At 35.5% G+C, this 16,269-nt stretch overlaps 1 protein-coding gene across 9 annotated transcripts in view; it reads right to left on the bottom strand.

The window, feature by feature from the left end:
* The window catches only part of unc-13, a 138,951-nt gene that overhangs the window by 114,869 nt on the left and 7,813 nt on the right, over positions 1–16,269 (bottom strand). For 8 of the 9 annotated variants that reach the window (XM_070112493.1, XM_070112503.1, XM_070112491.1 and 5 more), the window contains 2 exons: positions 15,173–15,987; positions 5,363–12,295 (listed from right to left, as the gene is read on the bottom strand). In XM_070112493.1, the coding sequence (XP_069968594.1) occupies positions 5,363–12,295; positions 15,173–15,178 (6,939 nt within the window). In that variant the 5' untranslated portion in view covers positions 15,179–15,987. Of the gene's footprint in view, positions 1–5,362; positions 12,296–15,172; positions 15,988–16,085; positions 16,235–16,269 lie in introns of those variants that run through there. The other variant, XM_070112495.1, reaches the window with a different exon arrangement.

Genomic DNA, 16,269 nt, shown 5'->3' with positions numbered 1-16,269 from the left:
GTAACACACATAGGAAAACCGCTGATTCTTTTGTTACTTGTAGGATTATACAATGTTCTAGTTTTATTATATATTTGGTTGTCCTTATATATTATCTAGATATCTTACTTATCTAATTAAATGTACCTGTGTATGTGTGTATGTTTGTCTGTATTTTCACACGACATGGGGTTGCTTTTAATTGTACAACTCAAAACATATGCGTGCGTGTGTGTTCGTATGTTATCAATTTATATGATCAGAACTGTAAGCTGAATGACATTATATAAGGATGGATTCGAATATCTAGAGAGGACTGTGGAACAATTCATCAATCCGAGATGCGACAATGTGCAAAAAATTCAAATTATGTTTATCGAGGCGATAAAGTAAACTTGCATATGATTATCACAAAATTGTAAAAAAAACTTTCTGTTTGGTAATTGAGTTATGTAGGAAGCACAAAGATATGCTAAATGTATTCAGAGCAGAACTTGGCCATTTTTGATTTCGAATTCGGTGCAAGCGAAAACTTGTGTAAATGTTAAGATATCTTGGTGAAACTTCGAACACGTGTTCCTTAGCACAAAGGAGATCAGTATTGCAGATGGGCGGAATCGGTCCATTGCCACGCTTATAAAGTTCCGTTAAGCGAAAAAATATAAAATGTCATAACGTATACCAAATATAAATATAAATATTTTCTAACTTACGTATGACTTTATACTTTACATATTGATGAATCTGTGAGGTATCTTGATGAAACTCAGAAGGCATCTTTAATAATATATCATAATGCCAAAAATGGATCAAATTTAGTCAATACCACCCGTAGTCCTCATATACCTAATATAAGACTTTCAAACTTCCGGTTGACTTTATACCGAATATATCTGTCAATATGTAAGATACCTCAGAAAAGTTAGTGAACGTAGTTTATTGGATATACTTATATTTACAGATAGTCAAGCGGCTTTGAAATCACTAGAGACTCTTAGGGTTTAATCGAAGATAATGAAAGAATGTATTGATCTATTAACTAGTAACTGTGACGGAGATGAACTAGCCAGAACAGGCACCAAACTATTCGCAGACATACCAGCAGACTGGGCATACCATACAATCTTGAATGCGAATGCATGGTTTTGTATAGAAAAATAATCGGTCGTGGGCTTCTTGGCGATGCTTTGGAAGTTGCATATATAAATCTTTTTTAATTGATAAACTTCATTAGAAGTACGGGGTGGCTCAGAGAGGACATAGAAGAGTGGGAGGATTTAGTCGCGGTGGCTTCATAAAATCTCTAGGTGCGACGTCAGACATCCACCTAGCCATACTAAAATGTTCGGTTTCACTCGACCTTAGCCCTTCCGTACTTGTTTTAACATATTTTAGAAATGCGTAAACACATTAGACGAGACGTATTATATTGAAATACCTACTATACAAATTTCCAACTTACATACAATTTTTCTGAGGATGTGTTACAAAGTCGATGTTTCAATAAAATACTAAACTTTCGTGTGCGTTCTGCAGATGTTAATGATGCCACTGGTAGGGTTGAAGCGGTTGCTGATGTACTAATTGATCTGTATGGTATTGTGGACATAAATTCCAGTTCATTGTCATTTATTGCAATTTTAGCACATTCGTTAGGATTTGATTTTATCGTTTTGTGATTACCGTAGATTCTTTGCAAATATTGAAACATTATACATTATATATTTATATACATGAAAGTGCGTGAAAAAATTTGCCAAGTATGTCGGCTAGATTGACTGAATAAACCAACTAAATGACTTTCTGACATTTGCCAACTCAATCGGTAACAGTATGTATTGGCATGTGTATATTGTATAGGTATATATTATATATAGACAATAAGATACTTATGTATAAGCGATGTATTATGTAAGCACATTTATCACACACTCTAACGTTATTTCATATGTACATATATGGTTCGGCTTTATTGTATTCGACTGAGCGTTGACGGGTGGGAACAAAGCCATTTTTATCAGGCTAAATTTAATTTGATATAATAAGGTTACCGCCAATGTTACCGCTGTATGGGGTCCTATATTTGTAACTGCAACAACTCGATTATTTATTGCACTGTGCCTCACTCCGTGAAGAAATGTTTGAAAAATATTTTATATTATATTATGTTTGCTGAATATAATGTGAATTCCGCTGTCGCGATAATGAAAAATTGTTTTGAAAGCAGCTAAACCGTTTTGTTATATATATGAATGAGTTTAATTAATTTGATCGATTTTATGCTGCTTAATCTGACATCCCTATAACCAGGTGACTGACTGAAATACTTTATACAAATTCGGTATATAATACTAGAAAATATATGAACCGATTGCCATTATTTTTGGATCAGGATTAAAAATTTCGTGAGCGCTATATGCGCTAGTTTTATTTTAATATATTTATAAATGCTTGAAATATGTCTGTAAAGTGGAAAAAGATCATGTTCCAAATTTCAACCATTATAAAACAAAATTAACTTCAAAGTGGATCGTGCCACACTCAGTCTCTAATTTTTAATGTATAAATCCGAAATATAAGGTACATATAAATAAAAAGGTACGTAAAAATAAATTAATTATTTTTGCAATAAATTGAAGGTTTTGTTAAACATAGTGATCCGATTCAAGTCAAATATTCACCGACCGTTTTGTCCACTCATATAGAAATCCTCGTCCCTAGTGTCAAAAAAAAGGTCAACCGCCGCCGATAACGAACTACTATCCCATATAGCTGCCATACATACTGACCGACCAAAATCAAGTTCTTGAAAGAAAACTTGAACCTGTGATAGGTATTATAGCTTCGGTGCAGCCGAAGTAAAATTTTTTTCTTGCTTTCACAAGCTTCGCTGTAGGCAAAATTTTCACCAGCAAAATCATTCGCCAAAGACAGGAACAGGTAGTAATCACTTGGTGCCAAATTCTGACTATTAGCTATAGCTCCCAGAGCTTCTATATATGAAATTTTATCTTTCTGAGGCCATTTAGCCTAACCAGATCGCACTTAATAAACGCGAAATACAGATTACTAAAGCAATTAAATTGGAAAAATAATGGATTTTTTTCCAAGAGCTTCTATTGCTAATCCATACAGGTTTTACCCACAAAATCTCTTTCCACCTTTCGTTATATTTTATTCATTTACTTTACCCATTCATAAGAAAATAATTTTGAGCAAAAAAATTTGACTAATCCATTCAGGTTTTAGCCACAAAAACTATACCCATTCATATTAAAAAACGTCTGATCCCTGATTAAACCCAAATAATTTTTATTTTCAAAACATATTGCTACAGAGCATAACAGTTTTGTTCACCTAAGGGTTGTTTGTATCACATAAAACCAATCAAGAAAGATATAGAGGTTATATACAAATTATTAGGATGACAAGACGAGTTGAATTTCGAGTGACTGGCTGTCCGTGCAAGACGATAACTTGAGTAATAATTGAGATATCTTGATTAAACTTGGACGTGTACCATTCCGTATGAGCGCTGTCCGACTTTTGCTACACAAAATGCCGTTTATCGAAAACCTATAAAGTGTCATAACAAAGCCGAAAATTAAGATGCGAAATTGTAATTTAGTACAGGACTTTGGCGCATATATGGACATATGTGGTTTAAATTTTTTTTAGAAGAGGGCTTGGCCCCATTCAATAGGTTTCGTATATCTCACAAACCGCTAAAGCTACTTCAACCAAATTGTCTTTCTGGCACTTCCTCAAGCACTGAGAAAATAGGTTAAATCAGATGATAACCATCCAGAGAGCATCTTTTTCCGAAAATAATATGTCGCGGTGCCTGATATGGATAACAACATTTAATTCTTTTCCTATATACCTAATATATGAATTTAAAACTTCCGGTTGAATTTATAGCGTTTATATCGGTCAATAAGTAAGACGTCTTATCAAAGCTAAGGGAACGTATAAAATGAAATATACTACAGCCTTGTTCCGAAAACTATAATATTTTAATTAAATTTAATAGATTTCTTAAAAATAATGTGGTTTGCTGTTTAATATAAGTCGAATTCGTCCAGACCTTGGCCTAAACCTCATATCCCTAATATAATGAGTTCCCACTATTTGGTTGTTTTTTCCACGTATACCCAATATGTTAAATTTATCTGATTTGGTTTAGCTTATATCACATACGAGGTCTGTTCAAAAATTAAGGTGAATTTTCAAATTTCACGGGCTATGTACATTCGATTATCGATTTTTTTATTTTGTTATGTTAGTAAACTCGAACAAATGGATTAAAGAATTTGCATTCATTTTTGTGTGAAAAATGGAATTATATAAATGCTCAAAAATACTTGAAATGTCGACAGCGGCAGTTTACAAGTGGTACAAGCTTTTCAAAGATGGTCGAGAAGATGTGAATGACGACGCTCGTTCTGGACGCCCCTGGACATCAACAACTCATCTGTGAAATGTTGAGAAAGTGAAGGAAATTGTTATAGAGAATTGTGAAATTTGCTGAAGATGTCGGCAAATCGGTTGTTGTTGACGCCATGCAATTTTTTCGGTAATTTTGGGCATGAAGCGTTGGCAGCGAAGTTCATTCCAAAGTTCCTGAGTTTTAACCAAAAAAAAACGTCACATGAGCATCGCTCAGGAATTGTTGAATGACGTCAACGGCGATCCAGATTTGCTTAAAAGGATCAGGGTCATAACTGGTGACGAATCATGGGCATATAATACCAAAGTCCAATCATCCCAATCGAAATGCTCAGGAGAGCCAAGGCCAAAAAAAATTGCTGAAAGAGCTCAAGGGCATACCAAAAGGTGCATAAGTGCTTCGAGCAAAAAACGCTGGCACAAGTGTATTATATCTGAGGAGGACTACATTGAAAGGGACAAAATAGAAATTGATGAATAAATAAATATTTTTGGAGAAAAATGAAAACTCATTTTATTTGTATTTTTTAACATTTGATCCTCATTTGATTTATTTTATTTGGTTTTTTAATAAATATTTCGGACACCAAGCAAAATGTACTAATGAAACTGAGTGAGTCTACGATTTATATTATACATAAGCTAATAAGACACCAAATTTTATTGTACTCCATTCAGTTTCTTCGAATAATAAATGTTAATTTGAAAATGTTCTTACGCGACATTTATTATAGGGTTGAGCCAATACCTGAGAATATTTTCCCGGCTTTAATCCTTGCAAATTGTGAGATTTAAAAATGTTCGGTTACACCCGAACTTACCCCTTCATCACTTGTTCTAAAGTGAATTGTTCCAACATTAGCACTAAAGATATAAATTTTAATTACATACTGCTATAATATGATGAATTTCTGTAATATGTTATTATACTTACATTTAATTGGATTATAATCTTATTGTAGGCCCAATGCCAACGCTGCTTTGCTGTAATCTCTGACTTGCGGAGCATATGCAAGTGCCCGCTGACCACTTCCTCGGTTTCACCGCGTACGAGGATTTTTTTCTTGGGTGTTACAGCGGGAATGGACGGCAATTCGCACATTGTGTCATTTTCATTTTCAATTAGTGACTCATGGCTTGACTTACGACTATGCGGCTGTTGATCTTTACATATTACACTATTGTTGACACCGATATCATTGAGCAACATGTCTTCTTCATCCTCCTCTACAATTATGCTATCCTGTTTTTTGATTTGATGTTGATGGGACGATGACGGTAAAGCAGCAGCAGCGTTCCCATTGATCATACCAGAGGAGTTATCTGTTGTTGGTACAATAGGTAATGTGTTCAAATCATTCAACATTTTATCATGCTCTCCACTAATTGGTATTTCAGCGATTTGTATTGAATGTAATTTACTTGCTAAAGCGTTTGCCGCTCCACCAACAACACTACTGCTCGAACTTTCATCTAGATAATTGCCACTGTCTTCGCTTTGGTAATTATCTTCCATATAAATATCGCTAGAATCCTCATATTGATATTTTTGTTGCTGTTTTTGTTTCAGTAAGTTTTGCTGTTGTTGTTGAAAAAGTATTTCCTGTTCTTTCTGAAGATATTTATACTCATCTTCTTCATTAAAATAATCCTCGCGATAATCATAACCACCATTTGTATGCTCATAATAACCATTGGTAGCTAAGCCTCGTTGGAGATGTTGAGACAACTTTTGTTGGGAATCCGACGGTGCTTCCTGCAGCTGGGGGTCCGAGTAGTAATTAGCCTGCTCACTATCGATGTCATAAATTTGCTGAATTTGTCGTAAGCTTTGCTGTTTGTGGCTCAGCTCTCGACCAATGCGATTATCAACGGAATACAAATCCAAATCATCATTATCATCTACATCTATATTACTCAAATTATTTTCACTTAGTTCGTCGACGGTTTCGCCGTCGTCGAGCAAATCGTTATGTTCATCAGCGGAGCCGATCAAATGATGTTGACTGGTATCAGTCACTAGATCAATAATTAGATCTTCGTCGTAGATTTCCGTTGGCTGTTGCTTTATTAAAAACCCGGATTTACTGCTATTGATGGCGGGCAACTTTTTACCTGTGGATCCAGCTGTGGGCACCGACGGCAATATTTTACAGTTTTGTTGCTTTTGGAGTTGATCTTGATTACCATGCAAAATGTAATTGGTGTATTGTCGTCCTGCAGCATCTGTAACAGACATTGAGTTACTTGCTGTAACTGTTGTTTCTGCTGTTTCTACATTATTTTTGTAGTTGTACAAATTTCTATTGTCATAATCCTCGGCCATTGTTGTGGTAGCAGAATAATAGCTTGGTGATATTGTGCTTTGTTGTGAAAGCAATTTTTTCTGATGATTAGTTGTTGCAACCGATGCTGTTGATATTGTTGCAGTCGTTACAGCTATTTCTGTTGATGAAGGCGCTATAACTGTTGCAGCCTTTTGTTGTACGGATGTGGTAGCCTGATTGACAACTTGTGTTGCAGACTGTACAGCAGCAGCTGCTTTTCCTAGAAATGAACCAAACATACCACCACTACTACCGGTGCTAGGCTTAACAGGCTTCACTGTTAACGATGGCTTACTATTGGTGCTACTTGCGCTGCTTGTAAGTGGTCGTTGGTTATTTACATGTGCAGTGAGATTCGAAATCGCTGGTAAGAGAGATGAGGAAGCCTTTTGCGCAAGTGACGATGTATTTTGCAATCTAGTGTTATTTAGACCTTCCTCCTGCTGTTGTTGTTGCTGTGGCGTATGTTCGCGGTTAATTTGTTGCTGTGGATGGTAATATGTAGTCGTCATATCATTTTCAACATAACCTGATGTACTAATCATACTACCATCAATTACACCAACATGCATTTCTTCGTTGATTTGCTCTACATGAGAAACATTTTCCATATCATCAACAGCTTGGTGTATATCCGCTACATATTCATTATACTTAACTTGGCCATATTCTTCATTCGCGGCCGCAACAGGCGCCACATCAGCAACATCATAGCTAACTTTATATGCATAGCTATTTAGGCCAGTTTTTCTAATATCATTTCTCACCACTTCACTTAAAGGCAATAGAGAATGAATTTCATGTGGCTGCACGTACATAATGTCATCTATATTACCATAATTTCCGATGTGTTCAGACATCATGTGCGAAGCAGCCAACATCATTTCATCAGATTTTACAGATTGCCTCTGCTGACCATGTAAAGCATTGTCTCTCATATCATACGAAAATATCATATTATCGTCATGACTGTTCGTATACAATGGTTCACTGTAGTTACTGATGACAGCGCAACTATTTATTTGCCCGTTGGTCTCTTCAAGAGTAGTTGCAACTGTAGTACTACCGTAGGAACCATAACCACAACTATCCATTAGTGTGGTCGTATTTAATGTTGTGGTTGTTGTAGTTATTTTTGGAATTGTACTAGTCACATTGACACTTATATTTGTTGGTTGTACAACCGCGCTTGTCTGCTGCACGAGAGTCGTCGTGCCGGCAAACAAGCCACCTACATTTGGAACGAATTTCGAGGCCAAACCAAATCCGAATCCACTCCTTTTCGGCTGTTGTTGTTTTGAATCTGAATCACTTTTGGCTGTTGCAGTATTTACACTGCTAAGCACACCGTCGAGCCCGCCTTTGAAACCTTTAGAAATACCACCAAACATACCAGTAGCCTTATCAGTAACATTAAGTGTAGGTGGCGATAATGTTGTGTCCGCAACTGATAAAGTAGTTATTGCTGAGCTTTGTTTTGTATATGCATCTGCATTTGTTGGCATAGATGGGCGATAATAACTACCTTGTGTACCTCCGCTTATGCTAACGCTAGCAGCGGTTGTAATGGTATCATCCTTATAAACCATTATGTCGGTTGTTGCTATTTCAGGCTTTGTTGACATTTCGGTATTCGATTTGTCAATAGTGGTAAGTGCTGCCAACGATGACCAATCAACATTATAGCTATCGTAAAAACTATCATCAAAAGCCGAAGTGAGTGACGGTACCGTTACTGATGCTGACAGGGCCGTTGTAATAGCTGTATCAACGCTCTTATTTATGATTGGGTATGAAAATGTAATACTGTCGTCACTATAAATGGTTTTCGTTGTGGTGGTACATGTTTTTGATGTTGTCAATGAACAGATATCGCCAGACACTTTATACGTCTCTGAAATATTATCGTACTTGCTTACTGCGGCAACTGAAGTAGTAGTCATAACGTTTTCAACGCTAGCCTCGCTTAGGGAAGTAAAGTTTGCATTTGGTATAGTGCTTACATCTGTTGTGGGTAATGTATACGCATTCATATCAAATGTATGCAACATTGCATAGTATTTACTGTAGAGTTTGTCGCTTATATTTAGGTTTGTTGTATCACTGTTTAAACTGCCACCGCTACTATCAACCATTGATAATATTGGCATTTCATACTTTGCCAAATAATCCGTATACGTTTTTGGCGTAATCGTGTCAGCGATACTAACTGTGTTTTTGATTGTTGTCGTTATCGCCATATTCGCTAATTCAACAGTTGTTGTGAGCAATGGCCCAACATTATTATTGGGCAATGATGTTACTACTGATGGTGTGGTTGTGATTATGCTATGAGAATCATTTTGTAATAAATTTTCTGACCATGTCACATCATGTCCAATAAATGGCGTAGTTGAATCCGTTGTTGTTGATAACGTTTTTAGATTCGAGGCATTTCTGACATCAAACGACGATGAAGTTACAGGAGAAGCTGTTGTTGTTGGTGTTACCGATATTTTATATAACGTATTTAATGTGAAAGGCCGTGACTCGAGTGTATCACATGTTGTTGCAACTGCTATGCTTGTACTTGATGGTGCACAACTCGTCACAGATAACGTGGTAACTGTTGTTGTTAACGTTGATAAAGTTGTTGCAGTCGATATTAAATAACTTTCACCAGCATTTTTAAGATATTCATCATAAATTTTAGACATTGTTGTATCAAATATACCCTTAGCATTTAGATTATAAGTATTGGCAAATGAATTTTCATCGGTACTCATAGCTATACTATTTTTGAGTCCTACGACAGTACTAGTACTTAAGTTATCATTAGGTTTAACATTACGTATAATTCTATTACTTTGGTCACTACTACATGGAAAAAACATGACTGATCTTTTTGTTGTTGGTGTTGTTGTTGTTGATGTTGATGATGGCGTGGTTAATGGCGTTACAGTTATTGATGAAATATCGCTTGCGCGATCTATTGTACTTTTAATGGCATCTGTGGTCTCTAATAATGTTGGATTAACTACTTTATTACACGTATTTGGTGGAATTTTTATGGAAGGCGACGATGGTGGCGAATTGGATGATGTGGATGCAGTTGTCTGTAAAAAATTATCATATACATTAGCATATATACTAGAATGTTTAAACGCAATGCTATCATCAATGTTTCCGCTACTAGTGCTCATATTTGTAAAAAAACCGGGCTGTTGCTTGAAATAAAAAGGATGATCGCCTGAAAGCGAAGATGTTGTATTCGTTAGCATTGTTGTTGTTACTGATAATACAGTTGATGTTGGTGATATGATAACACTATTATTATTGCTGTAATTGAGGCTGTTTTCCTTATCAATATCATATTTACCAAAGGTGTTATTGTTATTGTAAACACTGATGTAACTGTTAATTTTGCTATGCGCAAAAACTTCACTATCTTTCGCTGAAGTTGGCGACGGTATTGTTGTTAAATGTTTTTTACCATTTGTTGTTGAAGTAAAGTCAGTAGTTTCGCATGCATTGCTTGTTGCTTTGGTTGCTGTTACATTCGACATATATGGTAGATATGATGTTGAATACGATGCTATTAATGTTGGTGATGATACTGATGCTGTTGATGTTGTTAATGATTCTATACATGTTATTGATTTAGATGCACTACATGTGTCTGTCAATAATGAAGGGAATGTGGTTGTTATTGCAATTGCATTAGTTGATTTAATTTGCGATGTTTCTATTGTACTTTTTGTCGTTGATACTGCAGACATATCGCTCATATTCACAACTTGCGACATCACTGTGTCCACATTATCAGCGGTCGGTGTTTCTTTTTCAAATGGTAATTGTGGTAGTTTCTTGTTAACACCATTCACTTTGTCGTGGCAGTTGCTATTGTTATTATTAATTTTTGTTTTTGGTGTGGGTAGACGTTTTGGCAATTTTCTAGATGAAGTCGTTAGTGTGAGCGTTGATGGTGTTTTCATTGTCAAATGGGTTGTAACCGACGAACTTGTATTACGTAGAATATTACTTGACGACGTAGTATTCGCTTCATTACTAAAAATATCATAGCCGCCAAAAGCTTGAGCTTTTAATGCTACAGAATCAGTCTGTGCGACGTTCACATTTTCACTATGAGTCGTCACATTACATTCGATAGAACGTTTCACCGGCACACGCGTTTCGCCGGACGCTATCACAGACGCCGTAGTCATTGCCATCATAATTGCATATTTGCGTTGTTGCTGTAGCTGTAACTTTTGTGCTGTTTCTGCGGAATATGCCGCCATGTCAGCTGTATTACTATTGTTGTACGCAGTATTGTATGATGTACTGCAACCATCGTATTCCATATTGCATTGGGGTGTCATCGATACATATTGCCGTTGCAATAAAGTTTCACTATAAGTTGAAACTGCGGAGGTATTCCTGCTTTTATAATACGTATTGCCATAAATATGTCCGTAGTTTTTTATTATTGTCGTATTGTCGCATGTATCCTTGCAAAAATTAGTTGAAGTCGTCGGTGTAATTTCTGTTGATAAAGACATCATTGTCCCAGTATTATGACCGTCTACTGTTTTCCTACGATTTACATTCCCACATTCCTGGTTAAGATGAAGCTGTGGCAATAAACGCAAGGGCGCCGGACCACTACAAGCAAGGTCTTTAGCACCCTCCTTAATACCAATATTTTTATACACAGTAGTATCCGAAGTTGAACAAGCAACCGCGCCGCCATATGATTTAGTGAGGCTCTCATTTGCACCTACATTGGGTGACATTCGTACCGCCCCTATTGTTTGTAACGGTAATATAGATGATTTCGTTAGAGGAATGTTCGCATCATAACATTGTGCTTGCATTTTCATGTCATCATATTCATACAAACCATCCCGCCAGCCGCTGCTTTGTTCCGTTGGTATGCATGGCAATACTTTCGTACTGCCAATGGATTTATGTCGTCCGCTAAGATACTCATCATTATGGAGGGTATTCTCCCAACTGGTGTACCCGGCACTGTATCCACTGGTATCGTGGTTAAATCCCACTGTATTTTCATCACTTATAGTACTAATGGGAATATTGTAGCAATAAGCTGTACTATTTACGATGCCTTCATTCCTATAGCTATCGTTAATGTAACTATTGTATACGCGATTTTGATCGTTTAGGTTGTCATTGATGATATAACTGCTCCCATTACTATAGTCTCTTTGCAAAGTCATAGATGTTAATGATTTGGTTGATATTGTGGCACCCCTTTGTAATAATAAATCGATATCACCTCCACATGTATTCACACATTCTCTGTTACTATCCACGTATACGTCACTACCAGGTTCGTAAGACTTCCGCTGCATTATAATGTCTCTTGATCCTCTGGAGCCGTTGGTGATGTCGTTTGTATTACTGTAATTATATATATCAACGTTGTTTTTATATTGCTCATTACTACTTTCTCTATGTAAAGTGCTATTAATTGGTCGGCTATTGCAGGATAAGGCATCGTTTTCATTGTTGTAATAGTAGTTGCTTTGTGAATGAGACTGCAAAATATGTAATATGTAGTATTACAATAAAATACAGTATATATATAAATTGTACAAAAAGTTATTTTCATACGTAAAAAATAGTTTATGTATTAGTAAAAAACAAATTAAAATCTATGTCGGAAAGAATGCTTTTATTTGGGAAGAAATTCAACTAATTATTACGCCTATAGTAGGATCCCTTCGATAAATGCGAGACAACTCTCGCTCAATGACTGCATACATAGAGAACCTTCGGGCATAGCTCGGTAATTAATGATGGTGTGGAAAGCACCAACTACATGATCTCAATTTTAAATTGGGAAAGAAAGTCCAAAGCAAATATAGAAAGAGGTGGTTGGCGTAAAGATATTTTATCTGCGAGCAACATATTAAAAATGTATACGCAAGGCTCAAAAATGGAGGACGGAGTTGGTGCAGGGTATACATGATGTAGCCTTTCAAGCTGCCGGACCAAGCTGCAATATATTTCAAGCAGTGATCTTTGCTATTAGGGCGTGGATTTTGCCTCTAATGCATCAGCAGGCAACTACAGAGGTAACATTTACGTGAACAGTCAAGCGACAATCAAAGATCGCGATAAGCTTGAGAGTCAGGGCAGCAGTGGAGGGTGTCGCAGGTCACAAACGCATCGAGGACAATAAGATAGCGGACGAGATTACCAAAAGTTGTGTACGGCTGAAAACGTAATGGACTGGTAAACCCATGTACTGTCTATACGGCGAATGGATAGGAGCATGGCAAGGAAGATCAAAACAAGGTATAACGAAATAACTGTTCTACGGATCGTTCTGAACAATTTGCCTGATGATGGGTCTAAAACCTGAACTATGGGTCTAAAACCGAATTTGAGCCAGCGATTTTTAAGGCGTAGTTTAGCTTTCAGGAACTATAAAAATTTGTTCGTCAGTTTTTATAATATGCGAATGAAATTTAATACGTAGGTGAATTTTGATATTAATTTTGCCCGAAAAACTATAGGTCATAAACCGAATTTGAGCCAGCGATTTTTAAGGCGTAGTTTAGATTTCAGGAACTATAAAAATTTGTTCGTCAGTTTTTATGATATGCGAATGAAATTTAATACGTAGTTGAATTTTGATATTAATTTTGCCCGAAAAACTATAGGTCATAAACCGATTTTGAGCCAGCGATTTTTAAGCCGTAGTTCAGCTTTCAGGGAATATACAAATTTGTTCGGCAGTTTTTGAGGTAGGCGAATGAAATTTAATACATAAGTAGGTGAATTTCGATTCGCAATCGACCAGCTATAACATATATCTCCCGTACAACCGATTCTTCAGATCTTTTATATTCCGGTATCCTGCCTTTAATTAAAAAACTAAGAGCAGGTAATTTTACAGATTTGTCCTCTAATACATACTTAACAATGACAGTGAAAATAAATAAAAATGGACAACTATACCATATATCTCCCATACAACCGATTTTTCAGAAATATATAGGCGAACAATCTTAAAAAATTGCGTGGAAACATGTTCGCTGGCATAATTTATAAATTCCGGACGTCTCTCTATCTCCAACATCGCCGATATAGTGATTTCCAACTTTCCGGTTGGCTTTAAACCTTCAATATTGGATATTTAAATGAAATTAAGTGTACATGTTTTCTTAACTATAACATGGTTTAGCGCTAAATATGAATGAAATTGTTTTCAAGACTGTTCCTAAAATTATATAACGAAATTTATTTTACGTTTCTTTGGATGACTTTATATCGCATATACATATGTATCTCAATAGAATTTAACTTAAGCGAGACTACTATTTCGATTAGTATTATGGTATTTAAAATTATTATATTACATTATTTCATTTTAAAGGAGCGTCCACTCTGGGACATGGGTAATACGTCTAACTTTCAAATTCTTCGTTTATTTGGAAAGGACGCAAAATTTTCGTTAGATTTATGGCTCGCGTCAGATATGGAAGCCAGTCTGATAATGACTTAGCCCACTACGCGATAGTGCCACTATCGCAAGACAATTTTTTTTGTGTAATACTATGACGTGGACTATTACTGTAAAAATTTCAGTCCTGCCCACGGCTTTTATAAAACTAGAAAGTGGTGACACTTCTCCTTCGATGGCGACTGTCGAAAATTGGTTTAACAAGTGCTAACGTGATTGCACGTTGGTTTTTAACAACCCACTCTTAAGAGAATCACTTCAGAGCAATGTGTGACGCTGTTTAAGCGCAATCCGATGGAGTAAAGTGGACTTTATCGGAGAGCTTGCTCCAAAAAAATGAAGACTGTACTGTAGGTTGGCAAAGATATGTCCACCGTTTTGTGGGATTCACCAGGTGTGATATACATCGACTAATTGAAGAAAGGAAAAATGATCACAGAGTAAGAAAAAAGTGCTCTTCCATCATGACAACGCTCCGTACCACAATTTTAAGTTCCAAACTCCAAAAAGCTGTGTGCGTAGAAATTTTAGTGGAATAAGGACGAGGCCTATTGTGAAGACCTACAGAAAGCTTATTTTTCAGACGGGTTTAAGAAGTTATGGAATCATGGGATCAAATCTATCGAGCTAAACGGAGAATTTGTTTGATGCTGTAATCCAATATGTTGTAGAAAGGAACTGTGAAAGTTGTTTTAATAGAACATTCGATTTTTCAAATTTCAATTAAACTTAGTTATAGCATATGATTATCAATGAGCGCAAAATATTTAAAGTGCCCCTAATTTCTTGTTTGTCAACTTTGGCGTTTGCCTTGCCGTAGACATGTCCCTATTAGTGAGAATTTCTGTCCCAAAACAATAATAATAATATAGACACAGACTGTATAAACAAAAAACATAATCATATTTATTATATATATATATAAATATATTTATTTACTTACCGTCATATTTAAGCCTTGCTCTGGACGCTTAATTCAGTTATCATATGTACTTTAATTACATCTAATAATTCATATTGTAAAATTATGTAAATAAATACATATGTATAAATTTACATATTTAGTAAAAGATCGACTTCTTCAGTTTTTAATTAAAGATTTTATTTTAATTTTCGTAGATATTAATACCCTCTACAAGGTTGGTATATTCTGCATTGCTTGGATGTAGTTTAGCGTACGTTTCAATTCTCAGTACTTAGCGCTGCAATGATTGATTGTTGGGTTACTGTATTTTCTTATATGGTAGTAATTTTTGATAAATGATTATAAGGTTATAAAGGTTTACTCATGATTATCATACATCCATATCTAACAGTTAAATCCGTTTGGGTTTTATTTTGACATTTTAAGGGAAGAGATAGTTGAACTCTTATTGTATATAAATTTACATTAGAATAAGCAACGGTGCTATGCTTCTGTAATTTTGCTCTGTATTTTCTTTTTGTAGTCAGGGCAATTGTACGTCTTCTAATTTTTATAGTTCTAATTGTTGCTTTCACACTTCTCAAAGTAGATATATTTAGCAATAATTTGAGATGTAGTAGCGTTTTTTCGTCCAGTGCAGTGAATAGGTACATTGTGATGACGTTAAATTAAATTCATTTAGGTAGTTATGTTTTGTGTTTGTCTGTTTATAATTGTCTCTCTTTAAAACTCAATTGAGAAACCAAAAGTTACATTCTGCTCCGATTCGATATTTGTTTGATTGTGAAAAACATAGTAAACGTTTTTAACTCCGCTATTCCACTTTTCAAGCTCTGCAATAATAACGGAATATATGAGTTATTAGTTTTTTAAATTAAATTTGCATATATATGTACATATATTAGTATATTTTATCTTTATACATATATACATTTCTTGTGTGCGTGTGTATGACACTAAACTCCTGCTAGACGGCTGGACCGATTTTGATTAAATTTTTTGTGTGAGTTTAAGGGGATTCGAGGATGGTTTAGATTCACAATTTAGTCCACTAGAAAATGTTTATTTAACTAATTTTTCATTTATAAGTAGTTGTTAATTTTCGAATGTTTTAC

This window comes from Bactrocera oleae, chromosome X, assembly GCF_042242935.1.
Source record: "Bactrocera oleae isolate idBacOlea1 chromosome X, idBacOlea1, whole genome shotgun sequence".
NCBI classification, from domain to species: domain Eukaryota; kingdom Metazoa; phylum Arthropoda; class Insecta; order Diptera; family Tephritidae; genus Bactrocera; species Bactrocera oleae.
This window is presented reverse-complemented; position numbering and strand designations above follow the sequence as displayed.